This window comes from Nycticebus coucang, chromosome 3 (genome assembly GCF_027406575.1).
Source record: "Nycticebus coucang isolate mNycCou1 chromosome 3, mNycCou1.pri, whole genome shotgun sequence".
NCBI classification, from domain to species: Eukaryota; Metazoa; Chordata; class Mammalia; order Primates; family Lorisidae; genus Nycticebus; species Nycticebus coucang.
Genome location: NC_069782.1, coordinates 109,070,597 through 109,085,172, shown reverse-complemented (window position 1 = coordinate 109,085,172; position 14,576 = coordinate 109,070,597). Strand labels below are relative to the sequence as shown.

The following is a 14,576-nucleotide window of genomic DNA, read 5'->3' as shown; positions in this document are numbered from 1 at the left end:
TGCCCAGTGCCCCTTTATGATATAATGTGCTCAGTGTGGCATTGATTTTCACCTGGGATATGGCGCTGGACGGGGGGTGGGGTGGAGATTACAATATCGGGAAATATGTGTGGTTTAGATTTTGAGATCCTGATTCCTTATCCTAGAGAATACATTCTTTAAAAGAGTGAAATGATCCAGCAAAACTATTAGTTAATAGTGAAAGTTGTTCAGAAAACGTTTGCTTATGGTCACTGATTTGATGCATGGTACAGGAGGTAAAGGACTCAGCTGAGAAGTCAGTACGTTGTCGGCACTCAGTAAGGTCGGGATTATCAGTGATTGTGATAATCATAATAAATTTTCCTGTTATTCAGCCTTGCAGTAAAGCTAAGGGGTATAGGACTTTTGCTTACCCTAGAATGGTCTTAGTGTATGTCAGGCTGACCTGTAAGGTAAAAGAACACTTAGATTGCTGGGGTGACTTGCAAACCTGATCAAAGAAAGAACTGAAGAGTTGTGTCCCTAGGGCTTTGGTTCAGATGCTCTGGTGTCTCTCTCTCTCTCTGTCTGGAAGATTCCAGCTTAGCCAACTGTCTCCTCACCACCTCTAAACCTTTACCCAGCTCTCCCCTACCCCACTTCCTTACTGGGACTGCTCATCTGTACCTTTCCCTTCTTTTTCCTTTTTTAATATCACTTATATTTTATTAATAATATATTAGATAATTTGGTTCATTTTTGTCTCCCTGCACAAGACTGCAAACTTTATGTGGACAGGAGTCTTTTTTCTTCGCTGATGTAGCCCCTATCCCCTGGAACAGTGCCCAGAGATGATAGACGTTCAGAAAATATTTGTCAAAGATTTAATGCTTTCCTATGTAAAATTCAGTGGTACTTATAAACAGATCATATTAAGTTTTCTTTTCTTTTTTTTCTTTTTTTGGAGACAGAGTCTCACTTTCTTGCCCTTCCCTGGCGTCATAGCTCACAGCAACCTCAAACCTTTGGGCACAAGCGATTCTCTTGCCTCAGCCTCCCAAGTAGCTGGGACTTTAGGTGCTCACCACAACGTCCAGCTGTTTTTAGAGATGGAGTCTCATTCTTGCTCTGGCTGGTCTGGAACTCTGAGCTCAAATAATCCACCTGCCTGCGCCTTCTGAAGTGCTACAGTTATAGGCGTGAGCCACTGCGCTCAGCCCAAGTATTAAACATTCTCGAATGAAAATGAATTTTTTTCTATTAACCCCGATCTTTACATAGTTTAAGGTATGGATCCATTGTTGGAAGATACTGAATTATGATGACCAAGCTTCTGAGTGGTTTTCTGTGAAAACTTACCCAACTTCTCTATGCCCTAGTTTCTTCTATAAACGATCTCACAAAGCAGTGCTGTGTGGATTAAATGAATTAAAGCATTTTAACCTTTAGAACCAGGCCTGGAATATAGCAATAGGTGAATTAATAAGTTCAATTTATAGACTCCTTGCTTATTTAAAAAAACCATCATATATTTATTTTGCAGTTGTATGTATCGCAAATTACATATTATTTATCAAAATGTTTTAACAATTAAATGGTTTAGTAGATTTTCAGAAGGAAGAAAGCCACATACCTAAAATAAAACAAATACCGAATCTATTTTGGAATCTGTCAAGTTCTAACTCAATTTTAAAACAAAGTTTGAGGGTTTCACATGAGCCTTTGTTTCTGATTTCTTATAGATCCCCATATTAAGGTTTCTGGAAAGAAAGAAGATGTTAAAGAAGCCAAGGAAATGATCATGTCTGTCTTAGACACAAAAGTAAGTGAATGTTAAGGACACTCAGATGTCAGAACCTTGTCTCTGCAAGGGCTACTTCATGCCGTTCTGAAAGAACCATTTGGAGAAGAAAAACCAGGAGAAAGTAATGGTGGGTTTTTAAAAATAAGCACATGTGATTCTACAGTGGATGTAAAGTTCTGTTTAATATTTGAATATATTCTCTCACATTGGGTAACTGAACAATATATATATGCACACCCAGACACACATACATACATATATGTCTATGTGTATATATATGTATATATGTAATATATGTACATACATACATGACATCATCAGAAAGAGAAACTGGCTCTAAGTAGCATAGGGTAAGTAATAAAGATGGTATGAATTAGCATATTTGCCTCTATGATTGGCAGTAGAAAGCCAGAAGGATCTTTTGTATAGTTCAGTGTGTGTGTGTGTGTGAGACGGCGTGAAATTTCATGCTTTCTCTCTTGCAATCATGTGCGTGCTCTTTCCTCTCCTCTCTCTATCAAATTTATGCTAATTTGTGGAATTTTTCCATAGTCATATTTCCCTGCTACTTTTCTATGGAAGTACATGTAAAAATTTATACTCATTTGTGAGAATTTATTTTCTTCAATAAACACATGTAAATCACTATATACCAGCCACCTTACTAAGCACTTTACATTTTACAAAAATTAATTTGTTTCATCTTCATAACTGAGTCAACACAGAGATACTAAGTAATTTTCTCAGGATCCCCAAGCTGGTAAGTGAGGAGGTGGGATTCAAATCCAGGCTGTCTTGCTCAAAGCCATTTTGTTTTGCCACCTGGTATTACCTTAGAATGATCCCTGCTCTCTCGCGCGTGCTCTCTCTCTCTCTCTCTCTCTCTCTTACTTTCTTTCTTTCATTCTTCTTCTTTTTCTTTCCACTCTTTGCTCTTTAACTTTTAAAAATCATTTATCTTACAGTCATTAAATATTTAGAAGTTTCTCCAAAAGGGGGATATTTTCTTGTATTTCAAAGGTCAAACGGAGAGAAGACATAAGTTTAAAAACCAAAATATTTAATAAGTGTAAGTTTAACATAAGAATTCAGAAGGTTTATGGCTTGGCGCCTGTAGCATCGTGGTTACAGTGCCAGCCACATACACCAAGGGTGGCAAGTTTGAACCCATCCAGCCCGGGCCAGCAACAATGATAACTGCAACAAAAAATAGCCTGGAGTCGTGGTGGGGGCCTGTAGTCCCAGCTACTTGGAGGCTGAGGCAAGAGAATCGCTTAAGCCCAAGAGTTTGAGGTTGCTGTGAGCTGTGATGCCAGAGCACTCTACCAAGGGTGACCTCTTGAGACTCTGTCTCCAAATAAATAAATAAATAAATAGAATTCAGAAGGTTTAAAATTATTGGTATTTTTAACATCTTGTATTTTGACTTTTTGATGTCTCTGATTAAGGACTGAGGAATTTCAGTGACAATTTTCTAAATGAAAAATTTAGACAATTTTTCTTAAGCCATTTTACTGCCAGACATCTATGCTTTTTGATATTGACTTTGTAAGGTTTAGCATGCCCTATTATATAGAAGCTGTTAAAGCAACACTTGTAAATATTTCTTTATTCACAGTTTTGAGCTTTCTCTTTATTTCTAGTTTTCTATCATCTTAGTCCTACAATCCCATTAACATATGTATCTTGTCTTGTAATTGTGTTTTCATTTATTTTTAGTTATGTGAATTAGATGTTTCATGTATAATGTCTTTAAAGAAAACACAAATAACTTATTTGTAATTGTACCTGACTTTATCTAAAGACTACTTTCCTGGGCGGTGCCTGTGGCTCAGTGAGTAGGGCGCTGGCCCCATATACTGAGGGTGGCAGGATCAAACCCGGCTCCAGCCAAACTGTAACAAAAAAATAGCCAGGCGTTGTGGTGGGTACCTGTGGTCCAAGCTCCTCGGAAGACTGAGGCAGGAGAATCGCCTAAGCCCAGGAGTTGGAGGTTGCTGTGAGCTGTGTGATGCCACTGCACTCTACTAAGGGCAGTAAAGTAAGACTGTCTATACAAAAAAAAAAAGACTACTTTCCAAAAAATTATCTTGGTAAAGACTATATTTTCTATTTTTTCTGACAAATTTGTCTTAAGATGAGAATTTCTTTTTTATAATTGAAGATAATTAATGGAAATCGAAGACTGCTGGTAGATGTTTTTTTTATTAAATCATAGCTGTGTACATTAATGCAATCATGGGGTACAATGTGCTGGTTTTATGTACAATTTGAAATATTTTCATCAAACTGGTTAACACAGCCTTCACGGCATTTTCTTAGTGTGTTAAGACGTTTATATTCTACATTTAGTAAATTTCACATGTACTCTTGCAAGAGCTTTCCCACTGGAAGTCTTTGTTAGTACCATTCCTATTTCCTTGGCAGCAAAGTGTTTGAGGAAGCTGTTCTTACCTTTTCCATGCATCAAATGATAATGCATCATTTCTGTGTAGAGCAATAGAGTCACGTTGAAGATGGATGTTTCACATACAGAACATTCACATGTAATCGGCAAAGGTGGCAACAATATTAAAAAAGTGATGGAAGAAACTGGATGCCACATCCACTTCCCAGATTCCAACAGGAATAACCAAGCAGAGAAAAGCAACCAGGTGATTTGCTTTTTCATGTGAACTCTTGCATTCATTTTCAGCGTGCATGTCTTTATTGAGAAGTGAGATCCAAGAAGTAATCCTGCATATGCCACATGGTGTGGATGGTACCACTGCCTGCAAGGAGATTGAAGATACTGTGTTTTTTTTTTGAGATGAGCTGTAGGGGTGCCTTAAACTCTTCATCTCTAAATGGTTGGTAAAAAAAGGAGGAAAATGTGATGAACAAGGCTGAGAAAGCATTTCTGTTAAGAAGGACATGGAAGCTTGACTAGTCCAGGCACCTTTCCATTGCTGGGATTCTAGCTGCAGAAACCCAGAAGTGGTCCTCGAGGCTGTACCACGTCCCCTTTTGACAGGTGATGCTTGAGTGCCTGTCTACTTATATTGACTGAATTATGTCTCCCTTTAATTTATGTACATTTTTTCTGGTACAAATGGAACTCACCTGTCCACACATAAGCACTTTGAATACTTGAAGTATTATTTGTATAATTTGGAAGCATTAACTCTTCTAAACTAATCACAATAATTGAAATTGTCAGCCACAAAGATGAATAAGAAATAGTATTTTCTATATAGGGACTAATGGTGACAATGGGATGTATGCGTAAGGGACTAGATTGAAAGCCATAGTGAAACAAGGGCAGTATTCAGAATATTTAACAACTGGGATAGCTTGGCTTCAGCCCTAGGAGTAGTGTCCTAGAGCCACTATACCCCATCCCAATGCCAAGACTAACGCTTTAGGTGATGAATCATGGGACGGTCCCAGAGATCCCTGAGGAAAGCTCCAGGTGGGTGTGAGAGCAATGATTATTCACCATCTGGTATGGAAGGAGTTCAGTATTTTCAGAACCTAGTGCAGCCATATCATTGAATATTGATATGCATCTGGTATGTAGAGAGTTTAGACAAAAGGGAGAAAATTCAGTGAACTAAAGCAATTATGGCCTCCTGGGGGCTGTGGGACTTCAGGTAAATCCAAGGGGTGATATAAATGAGTTGACACAAATCACCTGACTATCTCATTAAAATGCAGATTCTGATGAAGCAGGTCTGGATTAGGGCCTGAGATCCTTCATTTTTAATAAGCTCCAAGGTAATATTGCTGCTATTTGTCCCTGGACAACACTTTGGGTAGCAAGGATGAAGATTAACTGGAAGAGCAGATGTGAGTTAGATTAAAATAAGTCTAATTCTGTGTTTTCTTACGTTTGCAGGTATCTATAGCAGGACAGCCGGCAGGAGTAGAATCTGCCCGAGTTAGAATCCGGGTAACTCCTTATGACTTTAATATTGTACATTGATGTCAGCAACCTTTACATTATAAGGCATTACAAAGTCATAACGTATGGCCACACATGGCCATAATTTATGGCTCATGCCTGTAATCCTAGCATTCTGGGAGGCTGAGGCAGGTGGGTGGATCCCCTGAGTTCAGGAGTTTGAGACAAGCCTGAATAAAAGAGAGACTGGGTCTCTGCTAAAAATAGAATAACTAACTAGGCGTTGTGGCGGGCACCTGTAGTCCCAGATGCTTGGGAGGCGGAGGCCAGGGGATCACTCGAGCCTAAGAGTTTGAGGTTGCTGTGAGCTATGACACCCCTGCACTCTACCCAAGGGGACAAAGTAAAACTCTGTCTGAAAAAACAAGAAAAATTATAATTTATCATTTTTATAACCAAACTGTGTGTAGAATAAGTAGGAAATAGTGGCAAAATTTGTTTTAATGCCTATTTCAGCATTCATTATCTAAACTTTTATTGTAAATAATAAAATTTATAAATTCTTTTTTTCATCTGACATGTTTCTTAAAGATACTCTGGATTTTCTCTGACTCAATGTCTCTGTTGTTTTATAAATGATAGAAAGAAGCATGAGGAATTCTAAGTGCCCATGAGTTATAGACTCTCAGGTTTCACAAAAGGTTCCTTCCATTGAAAAAACCATCTACAATGTTAGTTTATTAAAGCCTATGTCTGCAATAAAAATAATTTGTTTGAAAATCCACATTCAGAAAAGAACTGCTGAGTTGTGCACATCTCTGTTCACATTTTAACTGTGCCCGCTGTGTTCTCGTCACTTCGCTGCAGGAACTGCTTCCTTTGGTGCTGATGTTTGAGCTGCCAATTGCTGGAATTCTACAACCAGTTCCTGATCCCAACTCCCCCTCTATTCAGCACATATCACAGACGTACAACATTTCAGTGTCGTTTAAACAGCGTTCTCGAATGTATGGTGCTACTGTCATAGTACGAGGGTCCCAAAATAACACTAGTGCTGTGAAGGTAAACGATTTAGATAATTCACATCACCAAAAATGTACAGATCATGCAAGTTTTATTTTTAAAGGCTATTAGGCTAATGTGTTTTCCAGAATTTTTGTTTGTATTATATTTTGGCTTACAGAGTGTACTATATTTTTTCCATAGCTGTTAGAAGTGTGATAGTCTTTCTTTCCATATGAACACTTATTTTATAGGATTATTTCCCTCCCACCTTCTTCTCATAGGAAGGAACTGCCATGCTGTTAGAACACCTTGCCGGGAGCTTAGCATCAGCTATTCCTGTGAGCACACAGCTAGATATTGCAGCTCAACATCATCTCTTTATGATGGGTCGAAATGGGAGCAACATCAAACATATCATGCAGAGAACAGGTGCTCAGATTCACTTTCCTGATCCCAGTAATCCACAAAAGAAATCCACTGTCTACCTCCAGGGCACCATTGAGTCTGTCTGTCTTGCAAGGCAATATCTCATGGTAAGATTACTGAAATAAGTGTTACCATTTTTTAAAAACCTCTTTGTATACACTGTGTTGCTGTACCACACACTGTACAAATGTGATATTTAAGAAAGTACTTTGGAAGCTTGGTCAAAAAAGGAAGTTTCATGGTAAAAGAAAATAACTAGAAGAGTAAGCTTCATTGTGCCTCAAAAGGTTTAATTTCATTGCCTAGGTGAGTCATTTTCTTGTAGTACTTTTTTTTTTTAAACTTAGAAGAAGTTACATTGCAGTAATGTAACTGCAAACACAGAAGAAGTTACATTGCAGTAATCGACTGTATTTTGTGGCATGGACAGAAGGTGGTGGTTTTCATCTGACATGTAATGTTAGTGCGCAATTTGCATTTGGTAAAAAAGTCTTCTGTTTAATCAGAAAAGTAAAAATATCATTTAAATTTCATCCTCAAAGGCATAAACTTTGGCAGCCTAAAACATTTGTACATCTTATAAATCCCTGATACAGTTAAAATACTGCTGACAATTAAAATACTACTTATGCTACAAATTTGAGCATCACTTATTGAAGAAAAAAAGCAAAGGTATATGCTATAATTCAATGCTATTTCTAATTTATAGTTTACAATATTTCTGTTCTGCTTATATTCAGTCCAAACCCCAGTGTGTGAGTTTATATACAGTAACAAAATGAATGGATATAATTCCAGGCTCACAAATACTCTTATCAGAAACACCATTGTATTCTCTTGTTCAGTGCTTGACCTTTAGTGACATTTGAATCAGTAATAGTGGCAGGTGTGACCTTTGGTATTATTAACTTGCAGGATTTGTTTTTGAGAAATTTTAAGAAAAGCCAAGTTTGTATTATTAATTCCATTCCTGTAAGAGATGAGAGCTTGTTATTATCATTAGGGATTATAATCCATGATTTAATAAAAAATTGTTTTGTTGTGAATAATTTTGTTTCAGCCAAACTTACTTTATCAGATTATTTTTAACATACCATACCACCAGTCAGGTAGCATATTTGTAACTAAGGATTATTATAATTATTTTTCATACTTTATCTGCTTAAAAGATTTTTTAGGCATTGTTATGTGCAGTTATGAATTTATATTCACACTTTGACCATTCCTGGCAAAAATGAAATAAGACATTGAACAATATTGAAAGAAGGAAGTAATAAAAGGCTTTAACCTACATTTTAAATACCATCACATTTTTATTTTATTTATTTTAATTGTTTGGGATTCATTGAGGGTACAAAGAATTAAGTTACACTGATTGCATTTGTTCGGTGCAATTATTGTGTTCTGCCCCCAAGAGGTGTGCCATACACCAAAACCCCCGTTCCCCTCTCATCTCCCCTCTCCCATCCCTCATTCCCCTACCCTCCTCCTTGCATTAGATCATCTACTCCCTTCATATTAGAATTGAGTACATTGGATTCTTGCTTCGCCATTCTTGTGATGCTTTACTAAGAAGAATGTATTCCAACTCAGTCCAGGTTAATACAAAAAAGATGGAGACTTTACATCTTTTGTATTAACCATCCCATTTTTTAATAGCATTGTACTTATAAAAATCACTTCTATCCACAAGAGCAATGGAGTGTAGTTTTTCATTTTGATCCCAGTACGCATAGTAGTGGCTTCTCCTGAAGTGTGTCTATAAAATACAGCAAGCAGTAGCTAGCATTGTGTGGTTTCTATACTCAGTAGATTAGGGGCTTAGGAAGAAAGTATCATAGAAAAATCTAAACTAAACTCTTGGGTGCTAAAAGTGAAATAGTTAAATAAGGGATAATATGCATAGTATTGGTTTGCTCCAGGAGGGAGGAAAGTTTTGAGCTGTATCAGAAGGTAAGCAGCATTTGTGTTGGTGAAGAAGCCTTTTGAAGAGTTAAGATAGCAAAGTGAGGGATCCCTTTAAAGAATAGTTTAGAGGCTGGTCTGCCCTGGAGGAAGGGCAGGCACAAAGCCATATAGATTGACAGTTGGACAAGCAAGTCTGGGGAAATGGGGAGCTTTTTTTAAATGCTGATTTTTGTTTAGTTTTCATTCTGGATACATTATGAAGTCACCACTGTAAGTCACTGAGCAAAAGTACAAGATGAGTATCCTTAGTGTGGTTGAGAATCTAGTTTCTGGATCACTGACAAAACTGAAGTCAGAGAAGAAAGGAATTTCCCAAGAGTGAAAAAACAATTCAGGGCCAAAACCAGAAACCTAAGACATAATAATTTTGTCATCTAAAAAATTGTTTTCTCCCCCTCCACATTATTCCCACACCAACCTTCCAAACCAGATAAAGGGTATGTAATTTAGCTGTAACATGTTGGCTTACTCTTTGTATCTAGAAAACACTACATTACTTGCAGTCATGTTAAATTAGCAGGTGTTCAAACGATTAACTTTTTACCTCCAAATCATTCTGTTGTGACATTTTCTAGGGTTGTCTTCCTCTTGTGTTGATGTTTGATATGAAGGAAGAAATTGAAGTAGATCCACAGTTTATTGCTCAGTTAATGGAACAACTCGATGTCTTCATCAGTATTAAACCAAAGCCAAAACAGCCAAGCAAGGTTGGTTCGGATACCCAGAGAATCATGTATCATACATAGCATCATATTCTATATACTGTTACTTTACATGCAAGTGTGTATTTGCCGGCATGTGAAACTGGTATCTATGCAGTGCCCCTAACCAGAAGGTCTGAAATGCTCCAGAATCTGAAACTTCTTGAGCACGAACCCGTTGCTCAAAGAAAACGCTCATTGGAGCATTTCAGATTCTCAGATGAAGGATGCTAAACCCAGTGCAGATATTCCAAAATCTGAAAATGTCAGTTTAAAACATTGTTGGTCTCAAGCCTTTTAGGTAAAGGACACTCAACCTGTATAATATACATATCATTATATATTTAGTTATTTAAGTATGAAATTTTAACAGTGTTTATCATTGATGATCTTTTTTTTATGTGTTGGGTTATGGAGTCTGTTTTTAGTAACATTATTTTTCTATAAATATATGAGAAAAAGAAAAACATTTTCCTTAATTAGCAATCTGGTAACTTTTAAGCTTTACCAAGTTCCCAGAGAGTCAATAAGGCTACTTATGTGTCATGTGTGTATTTATGTGTATGTACATAACCAATGCAATTATAAAAAATTAAAGTATTTAACTATATGCCAGTAGGCTAGCCTTGAAGATTTACGGAATAAGTGCCAATTCTTTTTAATAAATAAAATTCGAACTGTCCCCAGTTCAGTGTTCCTGGAATTTTTCCTTTAAGATGTTGCAAAATTATATTAATTATATAGACAGCAAAAATGTAGTGCAATAAATCTGATGAAGTGCTAGCGAGAATGAGGAAAGAGGAATGTTTATACATTAATATTGCTGTGCAAATTGGCACAACCACTTTAAAGAGAAATTTGGGACCGTCTGATGTCTGTGGAAATACTGAGATCCCACCTGCAGCAGTTCTGTGTCAGTTACACTCTCTGAAGACAACTTTGTACCAGGAGTCAATATAAGAATGATATTGAATAAAAAAGCTAATCGAATGATCACATGTCCCAAATGGCAGCATTTAGGTATAGCATGTTTTTAAAGTGCAAACCATTGTCTGGCTGGACAGCCACCAAATTCAGGATGAGTTGCTTTTGGGGCAGTGGGAAGGGAAATGGAACTAGGAAAGTAAATAAGAGAATGTTTGATTTCTCTAACAAAAATCAGAAACAAAACCCAATTCTGGGTGTTAGGTACATAATTGTTATATTAATCTTGGTTTTTTATGTTTAAAAGACTTCAAAATAAAAGGATTTGTAAAATGTAACTTTATTAAATTTATGGAGACTTTAGAAGAAAAACATAAAATCGTGAACCTTATTCTAGTAGGTAAAACACCAGTCATGCCTTTCATGTTTTAATTTCTATTTTTTATGTTTTAATTTCTAAGCCATAAATGTAGAATGGAATATGTATAATATGTATTATATATAATGATGTACATGTGTAAATAATGCGGTGTTTACTGTCCAGCTGAAGAAAAACAATGATGCCTTCTCCAAAAGAAAACTTTAAAGGAAAAGATAGTGTTGATTCTAAGTGAACTTGATACAATGAGTTTAAAGTTGGAGAAAAGGACATTAGTTTTATGTATTGTGAAGCTTTGTGCCTGACTAATTTGAGTTGATGAGAGTCACTATGGATCCCAGGATTAAAAGATAAAAACAGAAGAGGCATGTAGAGACTCGTACCTAGAAGGATGGATAGGCACAAGGAGAATCCCAGGAGTTCACAAGGAAATCAACAGGGGTCAGAGAAAAATAGATTATAAATGAGAACTCTGGAGCCTTGTGGCAACCCAGGGCCATTTACTTACACCTCGCTGGCCCCTATTCTAACTATAGATTTAACTGCTTTCTCAGCCACAAATTTTCTTTATTGTCCATTGGAGGCTTTTCCCCTTGGGTTCACGTTTCCAATTTTCAAAAGGAGTTCATGGTGGGGAGGTTATTTATTACTTGGAAATTCCTTCTTTTTTTTACCATAAGCTTTGCCATTGATATGTCACCAGTGAGGAATAGGGTACCTCAAGGTCTATTAGTTAACTAGTAAACTACAAATGTCAGATGTATGTGTCTGTTATTATGAAGCCTATCTAAGGTGACAAGTTTAATTTGGTTCATAACGATGAAATAAAGGCAGGAAAGCCTTAGAGTAAAAATAGGAGGCTGTAAAGGTAGAGGCAGATCCACATTTCCATCCTCTCACTGCCGCTCCACAGCTGTGCTGTGCCATTAGTGAACTTGGCTAAGTCCCTTAACTTCACTGAGTGTTAATGATGATTCCCGCCCCTTACGGGTTGGCTGAGAATTGGAACATGGGCAGCTTCTGTCACAGCACCTGGGCCACAGGACAGGCCCAGTGAAGGGTAACCAACATTTTAGAGTTTTATCAAAAGGAGTAAACTTAAAAAATAAGTGGTTAGAATTTGCGGTTGATTTTGAAGGCAGCATTAAACGTGCCCTGAGTGGAATTCCTATTAGCATATTCATTTTCCACCTATCTTCCCTCCCTCCCTCCGATCCTCCCTCATCCATTGTAGATGACTCGCATGTCACTTTTTTTCCTCCCATTATGTGTTTTCATAGTCTGTGATTGTGAAAAGTGTTGAGCGAAATGCCTTAAATATGTATGAAGCAAGGAAATGTCTCCTCGGACTTGAAAGCAGTGGGGTTACCATAGCAACCAGTCCATCCCCAGCATCGTGCCCCGCCGGCCTGGCATGTCCCAGCCTGGATATCTTAGCTTCAGCAGGCCTCGGACTCACTGGACTAGGTATAAAATTTATTATAGCGCTTCTCAGTCACTGGGGAAATGCTTATCTGGTTCCCTTTCTTTCTACCATTCGGGTCTACATTTAAAGGCATTTTTTTTTCTTCTTGAGGCCCTAAGATCAGGTGAAAAGCAGCAAAACTTAACATCAATCCATTTCAGGTTTTTTGTTAGACCGTATGTATTTCGTTACCCAGATTCTTCCCATGTTGGCATAAATAATCAAGGTCTGACTGTTTTATTTTCAGTGGCTGTGTTTGTTCTCCTAAATTAAGAAGGCCATTGAGATCGGAGTGAGCATGACTATAATTTTATGTGTTTGTTCTCTCTTGCATTTGCAATTTTGCTATCAGTCCCTAGAGATAAAGATTATCCCATTTGCTTTTCAAAAAGTAATTACAAATCTGTATGAGGGCTAGGGAGTGGGGAGGTGAAAACAAGCCCCCACCCTGAGTGGTTAGGCTTGCCTCACCCAGACACAAAGAAATCGAGCCTGCAGCCAGACCTGTATTTCCATCTAAGGCAAAGAATGGAAATATGAATAAAATGGAAATATGATAAATAACCTCATCTCTGCACTTTAGTTAAGAAAGTGGAGTGAACCACTTAATAATAGTCGTTGTATTCATGGTCTCTTCTACGGACTGCCAGCTCACAGGCCCAAGTGAGTACTGGATCTTTACTGGCCGTGCTGGGTACACTACTTCCCTGCATGTTTCTCGGTCATCTTTATTTTAGTTAACACAGTAATCTTAAATTTTTCTGCCTCGTTCAGTGTTGATTTGAAACAAAAAATACTGTCAGAAAAATTACAAATTTTTTTTAGTAGCTGTTTTTGCTTTTAAAAATTTTAATATGAGTATAATATGATTGAGATTCTAAGTAGCCCTGCCTAGATATCATTACAGTAAAGAAGGATTTCTTTTCTTGGCCTCTAATCTACCAAAGTTGTTCCCTTCACCAGGACCTGCTTAGAGTCATAATACTAACCTTAGGATGCCTGAGAGCCATAAAATGCCAGTTAGGTAACTTCATAAGATGCAAGTTCATCTTGCACTAGCTGAGTAAAGACTCAGAGTTACTTATTTTTTTAAATGTTTTCATGGCTATCCTAGAGTACTTAATGATTTATGTGGATTGCTGACAACTTGCTATAAATCCACATTTTATTTTAGAACATATTTTAAATGTGCAAAGGGAAATTTAAGTTCTTAAATTCAAATGCAAGCATTGAATCCTTAGAACAACAAAAAAAATGTGTATTTTATTTTCTGAGAAAAGCTTTTATCATTAAGATGTAGCCCAAAGAAGTCATGTATGCATTTGACTTTTAAAAACTATTGCCATTGGCTCAGCCTATCTGCAAATGGGCTAAGTAGATCCATCCTACCTCAGGGAACCATCCCATAGTTTCTGGTAAACGTGAGTGTTTTGATAAGATTTTGGTTGGAAACAGATGACACGTGAATTACACAGAGAAATAAACATGAGTCTCACTTGAGCATCCGGACAAAGAACCTGGTGCCACTCAGTGACCCTGACTGCTGGCCAGGTTTGGGGACACCTGTCTTCCATTCCTGATAGCATCTGTTTGTGGATAAGCTAATTCCTGTGCGGAGGCTGTCTAATGCAATATTTCATGTGAATATTTGAAAGAAAATCTGTCACACATATTTTATGTTTAGAAAATATCAGATTATGTCAGTGTGCATCCCAAGTGGCAATATTGGTGCCATCTCTATTCTAAAATCTTGAATTATCTGTGTATTAACTTTACATTAATTTATTACAGGTCTTTTGGGACCCACCACTTTATCTTTAAACACGTCGGCAACCCCAAATGCACTCTTGAATGCTCTCAATAGCTCCGTCAGTCCTTTGCAAAGTCCCAGTTCTGGCACACCCAGCCCCACATTATGGGCACCCCCACTTGCTAATCCTTCTAGTGCCACAGGTGAGTTTATCATTAAAGTAAAATCAGAGGCATGTATTCTTAAGTATTGTCAGTTTTTAAATAAAATTTACTAATGACTCAGTTCCCTTAGGGAAAAACCATGGTTC

At 37.4% G+C, this 14,576-nt stretch overlaps 1 protein-coding gene across 3 annotated transcripts in view; it reads left to right on the top strand.

Moving 5' to 3' along the window:
* BICC1 (BicC family RNA binding protein 1) overlaps nucleotides 1-14,576 on the top strand; it is a 320,218-nt gene that overhangs the window by 276,476 nt on the left and 29,166 nt on the right. For 2 of the 3 annotated variants that reach the window (XM_053585644.1, XM_053585645.1), the window contains exons 4-11: nucleotides 1,704-1,783; nucleotides 4,261-4,419; nucleotides 5,643-5,696; nucleotides 6,516-6,710; nucleotides 6,935-7,186; nucleotides 9,623-9,754; nucleotides 12,332-12,518; nucleotides 14,308-14,469. In XM_053585644.1, coding sequence (XP_053441619.1) covers nucleotides 1,704-1,783; nucleotides 4,261-4,419; nucleotides 5,643-5,696; nucleotides 6,516-6,710; nucleotides 6,935-7,186; nucleotides 9,623-9,754; nucleotides 12,332-12,518; nucleotides 14,308-14,469 — 1,221 coding nt within the window. Of the gene's footprint in view, nucleotides 1-1,703; nucleotides 1,784-1,829; nucleotides 1,893-4,260; nucleotides 4,420-5,642; nucleotides 5,697-6,515; nucleotides 6,711-6,934; nucleotides 7,187-9,622; nucleotides 9,755-12,331; nucleotides 12,519-14,307; nucleotides 14,470-14,576 lie in introns of those variants that run through there. The other variant, XM_053585646.1, reaches the window with a different exon arrangement.